Source organism: Pavona decussata, unplaced genomic scaffold (assembly GCF_977016875.1).
Source record: "Pavona decussata unplaced genomic scaffold, jaPavDecu1.1 SCAFFOLD_53, whole genome shotgun sequence".
Classification (NCBI taxonomy): Eukaryota; Metazoa; Cnidaria; class Anthozoa; order Scleractinia; family Agariciidae; genus Pavona; species Pavona decussata.
Genome location: NW_028145475.1, coordinates 747,501 through 763,369, shown reverse-complemented (window position 1 = coordinate 763,369; position 15,869 = coordinate 747,501). Strand labels below are relative to the sequence as shown.

Below are 15,869 nucleotides of genomic sequence, written 5' to 3'. Positions count from 1 at the left end.
CATCATCTCAACATATGATCAAAGTTGATTTTCTCATCGATTTCCAAGCAACAACTATTACCATAGCAACGGTAGCGCATAGCCTCTCATCTTAAACATTGTCCATTATCTCAAAATCTAGACATACACTTTTTGACAAAACTTTAGGGATTTAAACTACTCAATTTGGACAACTTGTAGGCGAAATCAGGAAAAAGTCGGTAATTTAAGAGCGTTTACAAGTAAATAATGAATCAATTTTTACGGGGTGATTTTGTTTATTGCCGCATTTTTCAACAATATCTCTGGCAAAATAAAACTTGACACTTTGTCTTTTCTGTTAAAAGGTCTTTCTTCATAGCAAAACCATTCAAATGTGTATTGATCTTCATGGGTGTCTCAGATTTTAAGATATTTATGCTTGAAAAAGGTAAAAAATAAAGCACAGATGAATGAAAAAGTTCCTACTTTGCATAAATCGAGACATCTTTAAAATGCCTCCACAGTTTTTTTTTTAATTTACAAGCCGATAGGGTATCAATTCTTTTCGATATTCACACAAGTTTTAGGCTCAATAACCAAAACCGGTTTTAGATAAGAAGGTTGAATCTTGGTCAACTTTCAGTCGTTGTTCGCTTTTTCCGTTGCTATGATAATAGTTGTTGCTTGGAAACCGATGAGAAAATTAACTTTGATCGTATGTTGAAATGATGATGTAGTATGAAGGAGATCGAAGTTTATCTTTTATGCGAGATTGTAATTTCAAAACTTCCAGTCATCTGTATTTTCTCCACTCGTTTCAGTTGTGTTTTCTCCACTGTCTGCGTTTACTTCACTGCAGGCGTTTCTTCCACTCTCTGTGTTTTGTCCCGTTTCTGCGCTGCTTTTTTCGCTATCCATGTGCGTTTTCTATAAATAAATGTTTGGGTTATGAACAGAGTTAAGGTATAGAAACGCAGACGGATAGCGAAAAAAGTTCAGACACCAGAGAAACACGGATCCATAGTGGAAATGCTGCGGACTGTGGAGAAAAACTGAATGGACAAAACGCCTAAAAGGTAAGTTCCCCATACGCACTTACAAACAAACACAACATGTATTCATGACCAGAGTTTTATTACTTTCCAAGCTACAAGGCTTCGTTTTTTGCTAATCTAACATTCATGCCTTTTTGCTGTTACGAATTTTCGCCTCTTTTCTTTTGTCGTCTTAGCCACGCAAGGTCTTGTAAGGACTTCCATGCTTTTTGACACAAGAATTTTTGCACCAGGACGGAGGATTTTTACTGTAATGCTTCTTTCCAAAGCATCTGACTGCCTTGTAGTAAATCTTTGCAAATTTCCGACACACCCCCCTGAAGAATCTCTTGGCCTTGCACCGTTTCTTCATGTCGCGTAGGAAAGCTCTGTCACACCGGTATCGAGACCATGAATAATTCATTCCCTACGAGGAGAGAGAAGAGTTTGATCAGTTCAAGAGTGTCTGACACGCTGTATATGATGATGATGATGATGATGATTATTATTTTTATTATTATTATTATTATTATTAGTATTATTATTATTATGATAATAGAAACACTAATTCGTGTTAAAAATTATCAACCTTTCACTTATCAAGAAGAATTACAGTATAAAGCAGGATTTAATTTAAATAAAGAAATCAACAAATGCGAAAGAAACAGTCAGACACACAGACAGCTAATCTAGGCGAAAGCAATTCAAGATAACATCTTTTCTGGTGTGTTTGTTTATTTTTTCCTTGAAATGGCATTGGACCTAGTTTTAAATTTTGCGTTTATTAAGTACCAAATTTTGAATTTATACTGATGCTTTAACTTTCAAATCGTTATTCTTTTCTGGTTGGTGCTTGTCTAAAGTCAAAACAACTCTCGTCTTTGGGTAAAACTGAGTCATTCCTAATAAATCTCACTGGGAAGGAGAACGTTTTGCAGAGTGCTGAAGGAGCTCACACCTGGACCATGACTATGAGTTACTTTCAAATGTTTCTCGTCACAAAACTGGGTAAAAATCTTACACAGGAGTAGCAGACATCATGTTTGTTGCAAGCTGGTTTAAACGTCCTCTTGTAGAAGAACGGAAGCCTCAATGGTATAGAACAACCATTGTGTTTCACTTTGCAGCGCTTGGAGGCCGCTTCCGGGATAAAAGGCAGCATCAACAGCAAGATGAACACGTGAAAGGCTATCAGTCTCATATCGAAATTCTGTGCAACGAAGAACACATTAAACATTAATAATTACCTAACAACAGTCTGCCTGTGCATCGTATTTCTTTGAACTGCATATCATTTGTTTCTGCAAAATTTACACTTTTACCTCTCCCGAATTACAGCTTATTATTTAGTTTTGCGGGATGCAACTGCTCCACAAGTTCCGAGGGATCTGACGCCAGCATCATGAACGAAACACTAGATAAGTAAAAGTCGAAAAGGCTCGGTAACGATTTGGAAGAGAGACGGGGGTCAAAGAAAAAGAAGTGTAGAAAGAGACAAACATTCATTCGCTTAAGAAAAAAAAAAAGGAAGACGCGGATAAGAGAGTCTATGAGATGAAAACAATAACAAAGGAACGCTTTAATATGGCGGAATGAACACGACCGTCACTGAATTTATTTGCGTTAGTCGACGAATGTATGTCGCGATTTTATAATTAAAAGTCGGAATAAAAACCTGTTTTGTGAATTTTCAGAATTTATTAGAAATAAGCCTAGTTGGCGCTGAGAAATTTTAGAGGTAACAGATTTATCGGTTTCTGATTTTGCACCACATGAAAGTAAATTACGATAAAATAAAAATATTCAAAGCTGCCATTACAAAGGTCAACACGCTAATTTTCGATATAATACGATAAAAGTATCTTTTAACTCACTGAAAAGATTTTTAGACCTGAATGGACAAAATCGATCAGTTTTTGAAGCATTAGTTAATGATGCCTGTGATTTTTTTTCTTATGTTACGATGTTAGAATTACTGAGTTTTAATTATAGGTAGAATGTTGTACTGATACTGACGTGGTACACAGTTCTTTGTGAATGTTAATATCATAGTCGGACTGGCTACGAGACGAAGTGAAATGTGCAGTTTTGCTTGTCAATCACTAATAATGAATTTAACCAACGAAAAAGGCGCCATATTGCCACTACTTCGGAATGTCCCTAATCGCCAAGGAACCAAAATTTAGTTTCATAACCCGCAGTTTTATATATGTTTTCTTTGTGATTGCGTTTTATGAACATTAAAATAGTAGACAATAGGTTTGGATCTAGTTTTACTCTCCCATTACCAGTATTGTAAGCAATGCCAGTGAATCATTTTAAATAGAAAGCTGAGCAGAAAAATACGGATTTTTTTTTTAACGCGTTCAGTTTTAAGGTGGACCTTTTGATAAGACTGAAAAGTTAACTTGAAGTTTTGGCGCAGAAGCTCCTGAGGTGCCGTGTTTCGATTTACAAAAGCAGTTAATTATGAAAATCGGTGGCGGTGCTTGCTCATCTGCAACATACGTATTTTTAAAACAAACTTGAGTTCGCTAGGTCGGCGTATTTAGCTATGCTCCATGGTGTTTCGATGTCTGAAGGAAAAATGTTCCTTCGAGAACAGTGCCAGGTTGGTAGCGATGAAAATCTGAATAAGACAGTTTCCGAAGTTTTTTAGTTTCGGCATTCGTAATGTTTTAGAATAGCTGATGTTTTTAGTCGTGAATTACCTTTCTTCCGATTCCCTTGGTTCTGAGAACTTACGGAGTTCAAATTTTCACTGGGTGATACCTAAAGATTGATTAGGGGTCTTCCCTCAGGCTGTAAGAAAGTTTTTCCTCGTAAAACAACGTTGCGCTATGTTTTCAAAAACACATATCTGATTTATGTAGATTTGAACACGAAAATCTCAGCACCCTAACATGTAGACATTGTTTACACTTTGAATTCCTTTGTCCCGATATCAGTTGTTAGTCGATCACATAATACTCTATGTTTGGCTGTAAACGGCTGAAAACGAGATAAACGTTTTGAGAAAATCATCAGAAAGGGTTTCTTTCGAGCAAGGCATTTCCGATCCTACTAACACACATCTCTGGTTACGAGAACCGTTCTTCCGCAAAAATAGGGGGCGATTCGGTTTGCTTCTAAAGAGTTCACTGACTGAAACGATTTAAAAGTCTCATTCAAATTTAGACTACACTTGTTTTGATTAATTGATTGGAGGAGATTGCGATCTATATTTTACAAAAGAATAATGGGACGTAAAGCTCTTTTAGTTTCATAGACTCAGACAAACATTTCGCTCCGCCATAGACAAAACCGGTATGTGCTAGGGCAGTAATAGAGAAACGAAGACGCTTGCATTTTTCGAGAAGCGTTATTATTGACATCGGTGAGCAATTATCGAAAACTACAATAAATGAAGTATTTAAAATGTCTAAAACTACCGTCTTAGGATTTATAGAAAGCCAACAATGAATTTTTAAAGTTTAAGATGTAGAAAATCGAATTTATGCGCTAACGGCGCGAAGTCTAAACACAACCGGATGACCGAAGTTCGAACCAATTTCGTGAACAGAAATAGTTCTTGCGCATCTTAGTTCTTATTTGACAGAATAATACAATTCTTTACCTTTATTTTCGGGCTACAATCAGGATTTTAGGACAATCCTAGCAAGAGATATGATTTCGCCTGCGAGATCTCATGTTGCGCGAATTACGCAACAAATCTGAATAGTGCTTCACGTCGATTCACGGGCACTCAAATTGACGACAAGAAAACGTTCTACGTAGTTTCCGGCCATAGATATTCGATTAGTGGGATAAATAAACTTTATAATGATAATTGTCTTATTTTCATATGATTACTATGTCGAGAGATATGATTTTTCGAAGGTTCGGTTACAAGTTAAGGGCACTTGCATATTTTCACAAGAACTGAACTCGTAGAAAACTCGCTTGCATTTGTCGAGGAAAACAAACGTTTCAATTTACATCGCTTAACAATTATCGAAACTTTCAATAAATAAAGTTTACAAAAAGTATAAAACTACCGTTTTAGGATTAATGGAAATCGAATTATGAATTTTCAAGTTCAAGATGTATGCAGTCAAATTATGCGCGTGACGGCAAAATATGAAAACACGACCGGATGTGCGAGTTGGAAACAATTTCGTGGATCGGAAACGTTTCTTGCGCACTGCCATTCTTAATTTCTCTGAATAGTACACGAACATTTTCTTACCTTTATTTTCGTGTAAGAATCATGATTTTTCGACAATCGTAGTCAGTGATATGATTTTTTAAAGATTCAGTTGCAATGCGTGATCTCATGAAGCGCGAATTAAGAAACAAACAAATAGTGCTTCATGCGCAACTATATGATATAGTGAGTCTTTGGCAATGGATATTCCATTAGTACTTTAAATAAGCTTTGTAAACATAGTTTTCTTATTTCAGTTATACGATTGATATCTAGAGAGAGATTCGCTTACAAGTTGACGACATTAGCATATTTTCACAAGAGCGCTAGAGGACCTCGCATCAAACTCGTTTGCCTTTTTCGAAGAAAAGAAACCGTTCAATTCAGGTAACTTAGAAATTTCTCTAAGCACTTTTGCGCAACCTATTTCCATCATCAATGTTCGGATGAAGAGTATGGTGATTCCTACTATTTATGCAGTCTTCAACACGTTCCACAAGCGGCGTCGCGTTTTCCGCTTAATTTCAATCCTCTGCACTTTAACCACCGATGCAGCTGCTCCACAGTATATTCCTGCGGTTTTTTTTTTCAAATACACAGCCAGGAAAGCCATCATCGTCGGTTGGAACCGTCAAAGATCGAAGCGAAATGACCGCTTTTCATAAAACTGCACTTGTTAGTCACACAGTTAGGACTTTGTTTGTCTGAGTTACGAAAGGGGGGGTGGGGTCTGAAATTTCATGACGTCATTAGCCCAAAAGCTGTCTGTTGCCATATCCATGGAAACACCTTCAAGTACATCAACAATGACGTTGTGTTGGATTACTTCATACCCTGGAAACTGCCTCTTGAGTTTAAAGCGAAGTGGCGGGTACTTCATGGCCCTCTCAGTTTCCTTTGCATCTCTATTTCCTCCACGGACAATTCATCTCCAGTAATAAAAAGGCTTTGTCATCTTTTTTTTAGTTATTCTGGCATCTATCCTGTTTGCTCTGACCCTAGTGTTTTCTGCATGAAATTGAACATCCGGCCTTGGTTCGCTTTGGCACGATGATTTTCGTAGACTGGTTTCGGTTGGACTGGCCAAGGCGAGGTTGCGTCTATCAGACCCAGACCTTCGAAGCAGCTAAACAAGGTCATTCAGTGCCGCATTGTGTCCTGCAAGATATTTTGTCTGAGCCAGATCTGTGCAGCCTGCAAGCACAAGTGACATGCTCTCTTTACCTTCACCGCACATTCTGCCTCTGATATCGGAAGTTGAGTTTAATTCCGTCTTTTTCTGCTGGTATACTTTTGTTGGAAGGAGTTTTGGTAAAGTTCTTTTGTTGTCGCGGTTGTACAAAACGGTGCTGATCTCCAGTTTCCTGTAGAAAGAAAGAAAGCAGTCACTTCCTAAGGCGCTATCCACACTAATGCGTTTTCAAAAGAGTCCGTTTTTGAAAGTCTCCGTTTCCATTTGCGCTTCCGGGCGTTTTTGTGTATACGATAGGCGAAAACGCATCAAAAATTAGGCGTCTTCAAACGAAAACGCATTAGTGTGGATGGGGCCTAAGTCCGTCCTCATTCCATCTCATTACCACAAGCCTCTCTTCTCATTCCTAACCCTTAATTTCCTCCATTCGCGTATTCTTCTGTGCTGACTTAGTATATCACCCAATCGTCGATCCATCCACCTCTCTGATTTCAGTCTGTTTTTCCTGCTAGGTGTAGTAGATTAATTGTAGTTTTAGGCCCACTTCCTGCGCCAGGAGCCTGCCTGCGAATATTTTTTTGGCAACTTTAGGCAATTTTCCGCCGACCGCTATCCTCAGGCTTCTGTTCATACCTTCTCACCGCCTCTATTACTGGATCTTGGTTGCCATAAAGTTTGACCACCGCCTTGACCTTGGTCAGCTTATGTTCTCCCTCCACCAACTTAAGACCTCTTCCTCCTAATTTTCTCAGTCGGGATTTATATCAACTCTGTTGATCCTAAGGGGTGCTTGCCACCGCTCTCTAAAATCTTCTTAAAGTTTTTCTGTCTAGGTGTTGGAGATCGGAAATTGGCCAAACTTGGGTCCACTTTCATGGTATGGTACAGAACGGGCGGTACGAACTGGTTACATGCAAACACTTTAAGATTTTAGTCAGACGAAGAGCTAATCCAGATAACTAAAATTCTCGGTAGAAAGACTTTTTCTACACTCTGATACACTAAGTGATCCTCCTGCTTGATATTCTACATAACTGCCAGGAATTTTGTCAAAGGATGCTGGTTTTAAGCTCTTTCTCAGCCCGGAGTCACCAATCTTCACTCCGTTTGACGTCTTTAGATAAACATCCTCTGTTAACATGAACCAATACACACTTCGTTTTATTCCACTGAAGTCCTACATACATCAAAGCATCTCTCGTAAAGTTCATGGACTTCGAAAGTTTATGTCCCTCAGTCGCTTTCAACTTCCACGGGATGGGATTGATGCTTAGCGTTTTATTACTATTTTGAAAATTTTGCTTCATTACTCTTACGATGAGTGCACCTTTTTTCCGTTGATTGCTTGTGTTATGCGCTTATATTCACGTGGTTATAATTGACGTCTGTATATCACGATCATACCTCGAGTTTCACAACCTCCCACGCAGTCGTTTTTAGGGGACTTGTATTACGTCCTCCCCACAAACGACTGCTTAACCGAGCGCCACATTCCTTCGATCCCATTGTTTCGTTCTCCAAAAGTCACAAGACTAGCGTTCCTGTATTGACTTTACAGCCCCACTACCCCCAATCTGCCATTCTGCGCGGTACTTTATCCAAATGGAAACGAAATTTGACACTTCTATACCCCTCAAACGCGGGAGAGGAAAATTGATAAGGATTTTGTTTTCGATTTTCATACCAGAACAAGAAGATTTGATCAAGCAAGTTAAAAAATTTTTGTCTTATTAATGTAGTCCGTAGTAAGTTACTGAGTATCGTACGGAAGCAACATCCAAATAATGGCTCTGGCCAATCACAACAAACACAAGCAGTGCAAAGAACCAATCAGAACATGGAGAAAATACATACAACTAGCTCCAAGCGCGGGAAAAACGGATATGAGCCAGTCACGATTGGTTTGGATTTTTGGCGCGAGTTTTGTTTCTCAATCACAAAGCGAAGTTAAAGCCAATGCAAACACGAATTACTTTCGACACTCGACTGGAAGCCGCTCTATAATGAGATGAATTGCTAACTTCTTATTTATGTTTACTTCGTCATAAAACTTCTTCACTCTTGTTTTTGCTGCACTTTTTAATATTTGGGACAAGTTTTGAAAGGATACGAGTGATTGCATCATCTGTGGCAAATAGCCTTCGAGCGTGTGATAGGCCAAACCGTTTGCCCTTGTAAAACTAAGCATTCTTTTTCTAGACATGCCGGGCCAAAATCCCTTGGAGCAAGGATAAGAACCACAAGGACGCTCAAAGGAGAAAACTTACGCAAGTACTAAAAACGCCGTTTTCTGCTTTCCCGGGTCGGTTGTAGTACAAAGGCTGTTTCAGCAAGCTAACACAGTTTGATCTGTTGGAATTTGTTAGTTGACTTATTAAATTCGCAGACAATTTTAGCACACGGAATCTTGTGCTGGCGGTTATCCAAGCTTCTCTTCACTTTGCAAAAATATTTTTCACCCCCCGAAAAGTAAAAGAATTATCGGCTTTTGAGGCGATTGAGGCCTTTCAAACAGATACGTACAGAAACGCAACTAACATAAAACACAAATGGTGGAGAAATGGCAGAGAAAGGTTAAAACGCAGAACGTAAAGAAATTGCAGATAAGAGGAAAAGGAGTGTCAGTAGATAACCCAGGCAGATAGCTGTGAAAACCTACATAGTTGAGAAGCAAGCGATAGCGAAAACAAAGATGGTGGAGATAAAGGAGATTGAGAAGGGATGGCGAGGGAAGATTGAAGCAAAACCAAGAAAGTGAAGAAAACGAAGATGGTAGGTAGCAAACTTGGATTATGGACAAAACAAGGATTGAAGAGAAACACTGATAATGGAAGAAACCCTTATACAGTGAAGTAAACGCAGATTGTGGAGAAAACGCAGAAGACCTCAGAAAACGCACATGAAACGAATGGAGAAAATGCAGATGACTATAGAGAACGCAGATGGATAGCGAAGAAAGCACAGAAACTTAACAAAACAAAGAGAGTAGAAAGTTTGTGGATTGTGGATAAAAACTGAATGGATAAGGTTACTGTAAGGTACGTTTACCATATGTTCTTGCAAGCAACTACAACATGTATTCATGAACAGCTTTTTATTATTATTCCTAGGCTACAAGGCGTTTCTCTTTTCCTAACCTTACATTTCATGCCTTTTTGCTGTTACGGTTTTTTTCGCCTCCTTTCTTTTGTCCTAACCCCTCACGGTCTTGAAAGGACTTCCATGCTTTATGACACAAGACCTTTCGCACCAGGACGGAGAATTTTTACAGTAATTCTTCTTTGCAAATTTTCTGACTAACGTGTAGTAAAGCTTTGCAAATCTCCGACACCACCTCTTGAAGAATCTCTTGGCCTTGCACAGTTTCTTCATGTCGCGTAGGAAAGCTCTGTCACACTGGTATCGAGACCATGAATAATCCATTCCCTACGAGGAGTGATCGAGAAGAAGAGTTTGATCAGCTACTGAGCTGCACCCAGCTCGACGAATAGAATCCTTAAAGAAAAATACTGATCAGTTCTGTACAAAGTTGGTTTTAACTCTCAAGACTGTGTATAAATTAAATCTGATGGTCGAAAATTAATATTTGATAATGTTCGTTTCCCCGTTTTGAAGCTCTTTGCAGTCAAACTACCAAAGGGCTATTTTCACGATGGCGTCATTACTACAACTACCAAATTCCTTCAGTTTGTTTTTTTCTCTTGCAAATTAGGAAAATTGTTTTCTAAACCTCACTGGGATTAGCAAAATTCAAATAAGAAAGGAAAAAAAAAGAGGATTCTGGTGGTTTTAGTAAAACAACGTCATCGTAAAAATTGTCTATTGATGCTCATAGTTATTAACTTGTTAGCTAATTAAGTCATAAAATACTTTTCATCGCTCCTTACGCAGAAATAACAGACATCGTGCTTTACACAAGCAGGAGTGAAGGTCTTCTTGTAAAAAAAAGGAAGGTTTCCTGGGACACTACAGCCGTTGGATTCTATGTAGCAGTTAGAATCTGACATCACTTCCGGGTCCAAGGACAACAATAGCAGGACGGCAAACACGTTGACTTCTATCTTTCTCATGGTAGTAGCCTGTTTAACAAAAAGGCAGTTACTGTTGGCTAGAGGAAATGCGTTTGTACGAATTTGGCAACATTTTTAACAGGATATTTGGTGTTAGTAGTTATGGCCCGGAAAGTCTGATATGATGTTATTCAGTCACCTTATATATATCTGATTATTACTTTCGTCAGCCAGACCCCCTTTAAACCGAGCTAAATTTTACAAATTATTGGGCTAGCACTCTTTTGCCAACAGAACTTACCTTCAAGCTTTGCTGTTCTCCTTAAAACAACTACGACCGCCGAAGAGTATGCAAAATCCGGTGTAAAAGATGCTCACTGGTACCCGTTTTCTTATACAATGATCAGAGGTAACCGAACACTCCTGTTTGTGCTACTATTGGATATATCTCGAGACAGCAATAGTTCGAAATTCGTAAATTAAAATACTGCCTTTTTGAACTTCACATGCTGAGATTTTTTATTAGCGTAGATATTACTCTGGAATTCAATTTACAAAAGAACACAGCACTTGCCAGAAGCTGTACTAACTTCAGTTTTTGCTCTTCGTCCAACGGATGAAATTAAGTAATGTTTTAAAACGAGCAGGATTGTTTTATCGGGTTTAAAACCACGAGGCCAGCCGAGTAGTTTTAGACTCTATAAAACACGTGGTGCGAGTTTTCTGAACCACTTCAAAAACATTCCTGGAAAAGCGTGTGTTAATAGAGTTCATAACAATTATGCTCTTGTGAACGTTGGAAATTAGCACACGAGACAAACACCGCATACTAACAACAGGGAGGTTTATCAATATACAGTCACTGCATGTGATGTATTATCGACCATTTGATAACATAAAACACAAATAGTGGAGGAATCGCAGAGAAAGGTTAAAACACAGAACATAAAGAAATCGCAGATAAGACGAGAAAGGTGTGGCAGAAAACGTAGGCAGATGGCTGTGAAAACCTATATAGTTGAGAGGCAAATGGTAGCGAAAACACAGATGGTGGAGATAAAGGAGATTGAGAAGGGATGGCGAGGGAACAGTGAAGCAAAACCAAGAAAGTGTAGAAAACGGAGATGGCAGGTAGCAAACTTGGATGGTGGAGAAAGCGAGGGTTGTACAGAAAATACTGATAGTGGTAGAAACGCCTGCAGTGAAGGGGGAGCAGGGATGGCACAGTGGTGAAAGCACTTGCCTCCCACCAATGTGGCCCGGGCTTGATTCCCAGACTCCACGTCATATGTGGGTTGAGTTTGTTGTTGGTTCTCGTCCTTGCTCCGGGGGTTTTTCTCCGGTTTCCCTCCCTCCACAAAAACCAACATTTCCAAATTCCAATTCGATCTGGAATCCGAGGGCCACAGGTTTGTCAGTTGTCAGACTGTAAAGTGTCACCCTCGTTTAACAAAGTTGATTTATTTTTTTATTTATTTGTTTTTAAGTAAATGCATATTCTGGAGAAAACGCACATGAAACGAATTAAGAAAATACAGTTGACCACAGAAAACGCAGATGGTTAGCGAAAAAAGCGTAGAAACTGAATAAAACAAAGACAGTGGAAAATATGCGGATTGTGGAGAAAAACTGGATAGACAAGGTTGCTGTAAGGTACGTTCATATATGATCTTGCAAACAACTACAACACTGATGTATTCATGGACAGCTTTTTGTTATTATTCCTAGGCTACAAGGGGCTTCTTTTTTCTTAACCTAACAATTCACGCCTTTTTTCTGTTACGGTTTTTTTTTTCGCCTCCTTTCTTTGTCCTAAACCCTCAAGGTCTTGTAAGGACTTCCATGCTTTATGACACAAGACTTTTCGCACCAAGACGGAGAATTTTTACTGTAATGCTTCTTTCCAAATCTTCTGACTGCCTTGTAGTAAACCTTTGCAAATCTCCGACACCACCTCTTGAAGAATCTCTTGGCCTTGCATAGTTTCTTCATGTCGCGTAGGAAAGCTCTGTCACACCGGTATCGAGACCATGAATAATCCATTCCCTACGAGGAGAGAGAAGAGTTTGATCAGTTCAAGAGTGTCTGACACGCTGTAAAAAGGACAATTTTCTAGGCTACATCTGGTCGACCACCAATCCGGTACACAAATTATCAAGCTTTCACTTATCAAAAACTGAGGATTACAGTTAAAATTTCCAGAAAAAAGCAGGAGGTTTTTCAACAAAGAAATTAACTGGGGCGAGAAATAATCATTTCTGGCAGCTATTTATTAATTATTACTTTCAAATTCGTTGGACCCTACAAGTTTTAAATTCAGTTATTATTAGTGCCGTTTATTATGTACCAAATTTTGAATTTATACTGCTGCTTCACCTCTCAATTCCTTATTCTTTTCTGGTCAGTGCTTGTCTAAATCAAAATAACTCCAGCTGTCTTTGAGACACAACTGAGTCATTCCTAAAAAATCTCACTGGGAAGGAGAACGTTTTGCAGAGTGCTAAAGGAGCTCACACCTGGACCATAACTATGAGTTACTTTCAAATGTTTCTCGTCATAAAACTGGGTGAAAATCTTACACAGTAGTAGTAGACATCATGTTTGTTGCAAGCTGGTTTAAACGTCCTCTTGTAGAAGAACGGAAGCCCCCATGGTACAGGACAACCATTGTGTTTCACTTTGCAGGCTTTGGAGGCCGCTTCCGTGATAAAAGGCAGCATCAACAGCAAGATGAACACGTGAAAGGCTATCAGTCTCATACCGAAATTCTGTGCAACGAAGAACACATTAAAAATTAATAACAATCTGACAACATTCTGCCTGTACATCCTATTTATTTGAACTGCATTTGTTTGTTCAATATTTACACTTTTAACTCTGCCGAAGGAATTACAACTTATTATTTGTTTTTACTCGGAATGCTTCTGCGCCGCAAGTTCCGAGGGATCTGACGTCAGCAACATGAACAAAACACCAGATAACTTAAAGTCGAAAAGGCTCGGCAACAATTTGGAAGAGATACAGGGGTCAACAACAACAACAAGTAGAACTTAAGAATACAGCTTCAAGTGTAGAAGGATACCAACATCATTTGCTTCAGGAAACAAAAAAGGAAGACGCGGATTAGAGGGTCTATAAGATGAAAGCAATAACGAAGCAACGCTTGTAGCGGAATGAACACGACCGTCACTGAATTTATCATCATGTCGACGAATTAAGTCGCGTATTTATTAACTTGTGGTAAAAATTTCCTGTCTTGTAAGTTTTCAGATTATTAGATATCTTAGTCTAGTCCGAGCTGAGAAATTTTAATGGTAACAGATTTATCCTCCAGATTTTACACCACATGAAAGTAAATCACGATAAACTAAAAATATTCAAAGCTTTTTATTACTGACCTTTGGTCAACACTGATGCTGGTTCGTCTTTATTCTTAATATTCGATATAATACTAGATGAAACGGAACGGGATATCTTATCTAACTGAAAAGATTTTGAGCCCTGGATCGAAAAAATCAGGTTTTGTAAGCATTGCTAAACAATACCTGATTTTTTCTCTCACGTCACGATGTTAGAATTAGTTTTAATTATAGGTAGAATGTTGTACTGACGTGGTGCATAGTTCTTTGTGAATATTATGTTGTATTATGTTGAGTTTTGCTTGCCATTTATAGGGAATTTAACCGGTGAAAAACGCGCTATATTGCTTGCCACTGTAAAACCTTGGATTTGTAACTTCGGAATGTCCCTAATCAGCCGGAGATTCTCGGTTAGGCGATTGCTCACATGTCCTCCACGATGTTTCAGTGTTTTAAGGAAACAAGCTTCAAGCTTTAAGGACCAGTGACAGGTTGGTAGGAATGAAAATATTAATACACTGAATTTCCTAATATAAGTTACATTTTCCGCATTAGTAAGTTTTTGAGACAGCTGATGTTGCCAGTCTTACCTTTCTTCCTTGGTTGTGAGAACTTCGAATTTTCACTGGAGGATCTTAGAGTTCTTCTCTCAGACTGTAAGAACGTTTTGACTCGTAAAACAACATTGCACTATGTTTTGAAAAATACGTAACTAAGTAGTGGACACGAAAATCTCAGCAGCCTAACATGTCGACATTGTTTACACTTTGAATTCCTTTTTTCCAATTTTATTAGTCTTATATCCTTTGTTTGGCTGTAAATACTGCTGTAAATGAAGTAAACGTTTTCAGAAAAACAAGAAAGGTTTCTTTCAAGGAAAGTATGTCCAATTCTGCTAACACGAAACACACAATTCTTGTTAGGAGAGCCGTACTTCCGCAAAAAGGGGGCGATTGTTTGCCCCTTAAACAATTGAACGACTCACAACCAACAATTTAAAATTCACATTAAAATTTGGACTACAGCAAGGTGGTTTTTGGATTTTGATTCGTTGATTTGGAAAGATTGCGATCTATATTTTGCAAAAATTAATGAGACAGAAAGCACTTTTAGTTTCTTATATTGATTAGATAGAAGGAGAAAAGATTTTGAATTTTTATATTTGCTGATTAAGCTTTCAGTTGAACTTTGACAAGTTTCGGTTGTCAATAAACGAACACTGCACCACCACAATCATACGTGTATTTACTGAAAACGACTTCCTTCATTAAACATACCTTCCTTAGACTTGACAGAAAAAGTTTTGAATTTTTATTTTTGCTTACTGAGCGTTGCATTGACAAGTTTCTGTCAATGAAAACGACTTCCTTCAGTAAAACACGACTTCCGGACCTGTTGCGCTTCTCAAGTTTTCGCGAAAGCAAAAGAAGTTTAAAAACCCGTTATTATTTGGCAAAGAAACGGAACGTAAAAACTGGTATAAAGGCATTTTAAAAGCCAGGTTCTGACGTAACGCGAAGAAAACAGTCCCACACCGGCAAGACATGGCTTTTCTGAAAAAAAAAAAACAAAAAAAAAACTGAAGGACCAAAAATATTTAGACGTAATGATGAAAACGCAGTTGTTGGCGTAATGACTTCTTCACTTTCTTATGTTACTCAGATGTTAAAATCAACGGTGTAGTTAGTGTTGTTTTCCCGAGAGTGTTTCCCGAGACGAAAATATTTCCTTTCACGAACGAGACCCAAGGGAAAACAAAACTATTTTCATTAGTAGTAATAATCAAACATTGGGGAGTGCGTTCAATTATCTAGATTCCAGGCTCTCTCTCTCTTTTGCCACTAGTTTGTGATGATGTCATCGCCCCTGCAAAATCTGCGGTGGATGTCAGATACACGCCCCAAGACCCATTCATTCACGGCATTCAGCGTTGTCCCATGCAATCTCGACTCGAATCTGTATTAGGAGTGCGTTCTTTCTACGTCGAACGCAATTATCATTAACTAGTATTACTTTCGGTACTTGGAGCCATGCTGATTGTGGATAGCAAAGCATGACGAAATATGTTGTCATTTCAGCTTGTGATGTTCACTCTCTTATGATAAGGAAGCGATTTCTTTTCGCTAC

General features: G+C 38.5%; 2 protein-coding genes across 2 annotated transcripts; both read right to left on the bottom strand.

Annotated features, from left to right (window-relative positions):
* Nucleotides 1–1,084: 1,084 nt before the first annotated feature.
* On the bottom strand, nucleotides 1,085–3,773 carry LOC146480311 (uncharacterized). The gene is made up of 3 exons (XM_085109305.1): nucleotides 3,707–3,773; nucleotides 2,017–2,205; nucleotides 1,085–1,422 (listed from the first exon to the last, which is right to left on the bottom strand). Exons 2-3 carry the CDS (start codon nucleotides 2,194–2,196, stop codon nucleotides 1,189–1,191), a joined length of 414 nt encoding a protein of 137 aa, XP_084965431.1. The 5' UTR covers nucleotides 2,197–2,205; nucleotides 3,707–3,773; the 3' UTR covers nucleotides 1,085–1,188.
* Nucleotides 3,774–10,866: 7,093 nt separating this feature from the next.
* On the bottom strand, nucleotides 10,867–14,823 carry LOC146480310 (uncharacterized). Its single transcript, XM_085109306.1, has 3 exons — nucleotides 14,333–14,823; nucleotides 12,963–13,151; nucleotides 10,867–12,429 (listed from the first exon to the last, which is right to left on the bottom strand). The coding sequence occupies exons 2-3, from the start codon at nucleotides 13,140–13,142 to the stop codon at nucleotides 12,196–12,198; spliced, it is 414 nt and encodes a 137-aa protein (XP_084965432.1). The 5' UTR covers nucleotides 13,143–13,151; nucleotides 14,333–14,823; the 3' UTR covers nucleotides 10,867–12,195.
* Between the last annotated feature and the right edge of the window lie 1,046 nt (nucleotides 14,824–15,869).